This window comes from Myotis davidii, unplaced genomic scaffold, assembly GCF_000327345.1.
Source record: "Myotis davidii unplaced genomic scaffold, ASM32734v1 scaffold592, whole genome shotgun sequence".
Classification (NCBI taxonomy): domain Eukaryota; kingdom Metazoa; phylum Chordata; class Mammalia; order Chiroptera; family Vespertilionidae; genus Myotis; species Myotis davidii.
In genome coordinates, this window is record NW_006284844.1 from 1,342,797 (window position 1) to 1,344,321 (window position 1,525).

The 1,525-nt window shown below is 59.1% G+C and overlaps 1 protein-coding gene across 1 annotated transcript in view; it reads left to right on the plus strand.

Annotated features, from left to right (window-relative positions):
* RPS6KA2 (ribosomal protein S6 kinase, 90kDa, polypeptide 2) overlaps positions 1-1,525 on the plus strand; it is a 24,438-nt gene that overhangs the window by 8,807 nt on the left and 14,106 nt on the right. Inside the window, exons 6-7 of the mRNA XM_015558380.1 lie at positions 479-516; positions 1,339-1,481. Coding sequence (XP_015413866.1) covers positions 479-516; positions 1,339-1,481 — 181 coding nt within the window. The remainder of the gene's footprint in view (positions 1-478; positions 517-1,338; positions 1,482-1,525) is intronic.

The window sequence follows — 1,525 nt, forward strand, 5'->3', positions numbered from 1 at the left end:
GAGAGGAAAGAGAGAGATAGAGTTAGAAACATCGATGAGAGAGAAACATCGACCAGCTGCCTCCTGCACACTCCCCACTGGGGATGTGCCCGCAACCAAGGTACATGCCCCTGACCGGAATCGAACCCGGGACCCCTCAGTCCGCAGGCTGACGCTCTATCCACTGAGCCACACCGGTTTCGGCCCGAAGGGATCTTTATAGGTAGAAAGATCATACGTCATGGCAGGGCTGCAGGAGGAAAGATGTCAGTGAGGATTAGTGAGGGCTCATGTGAAAGCTGCTCATTTCTGGGCCAAGATTAGGTGTTACCGAAAAGCAAAGATGGAAACACAGGAAGGGGTCCTCTTAGTTCTGCACGGGCAGTGGCGGCTCCCGCACGGAGACTGCGCACGGGCGGCCTGGGGGTCCCTGGGTGGCGTGCACATCCCCCCAGTGCCTACCTGCTGGGAGCTGACGGAGCCTCTGCTCTCCCCTCAGCATCCTCCTGGACGAAGAGGGTCACATCAAGGTCACAGGTGAGTGAGCACCTGCCCTGAGAACCTCCCGCCACGGGAGTAGGGCGAGGGAGGTGGAGAAGAGAGGGTGTTTCTATCTCTCTCCCTCCTCCCTCCTCCTCCCCCGTCCTCCTCTCTCCTTGATTTCAGAGAGAGGAAGGCCCACCCCTTCTCATGCTTCCTTCTTCACTTTTCCCTCCTTTCCCCCTTCCTCCTCCCTCCTCCTCCCTCCTTGTTACTCCCTCCTCCTCCCTCCTCTTCCCTCCTCCTTTCCCTCCCAGCAAACCCCGCCTGCTGTCTGGTCTGTGGTCCCCGTGCTGTCAGGCCCTTTGCTGGCCTGCGTGGGGCTGTTAGAAATCAGGTCTCCTGGGACTTCATGGTGGTCACTAAGAAGTACAATTTCTTTTTAAAAAAATATATATTTTATTGATTTCAGAGAGAGGAAGGGAGAGGGGGAGAGAGAAACATCAATGATGAGAGAGAATCACTGATCGGCCGCCTCCTGCACACCCCACACTGGGGATCGATCAAGCCTGCAACCCGGGCCTGGGTCCTGACCAGGAATCAAACTGTGACCTCCTGGTTCATAGGTCGATGGTCAGCCACTGAGCCACGCCGGCCGGCAGAAGTACAAATTCTTGACACCTTCCAGGGCTCCTGAATCTGTGGGCTTCTGAAGACGTTGCCGGGGAGCGCCTGTGGGTGCGGCGGCGCTGGCGTCGGGGGTTGAGTTGGGCAGACAGAGTGGGTGGGGCCGTGATGCCCAGTGGGCAGAATTCACAGAAATGCCACGGAAGCCTCGGCTGGGCCTCAGGGACTGAGGGCCGCGCACGGTTTCCCTAGATTTCGGGCTGAGCAAGGAGGCCATCGACCACGACACGCGCGCCTACTCGTTCTGCGGGACCATCGAGTACATGGCGCCCGAGGTGGTGAACCGACGGGGCCACACGCAGAGCGCCGACTGGTGGTCCTTTGGCGTGCTGATGGTGAGGGCGGGGCTCATGGTGAGGGCGGGGCTTGTGGTGAGGGC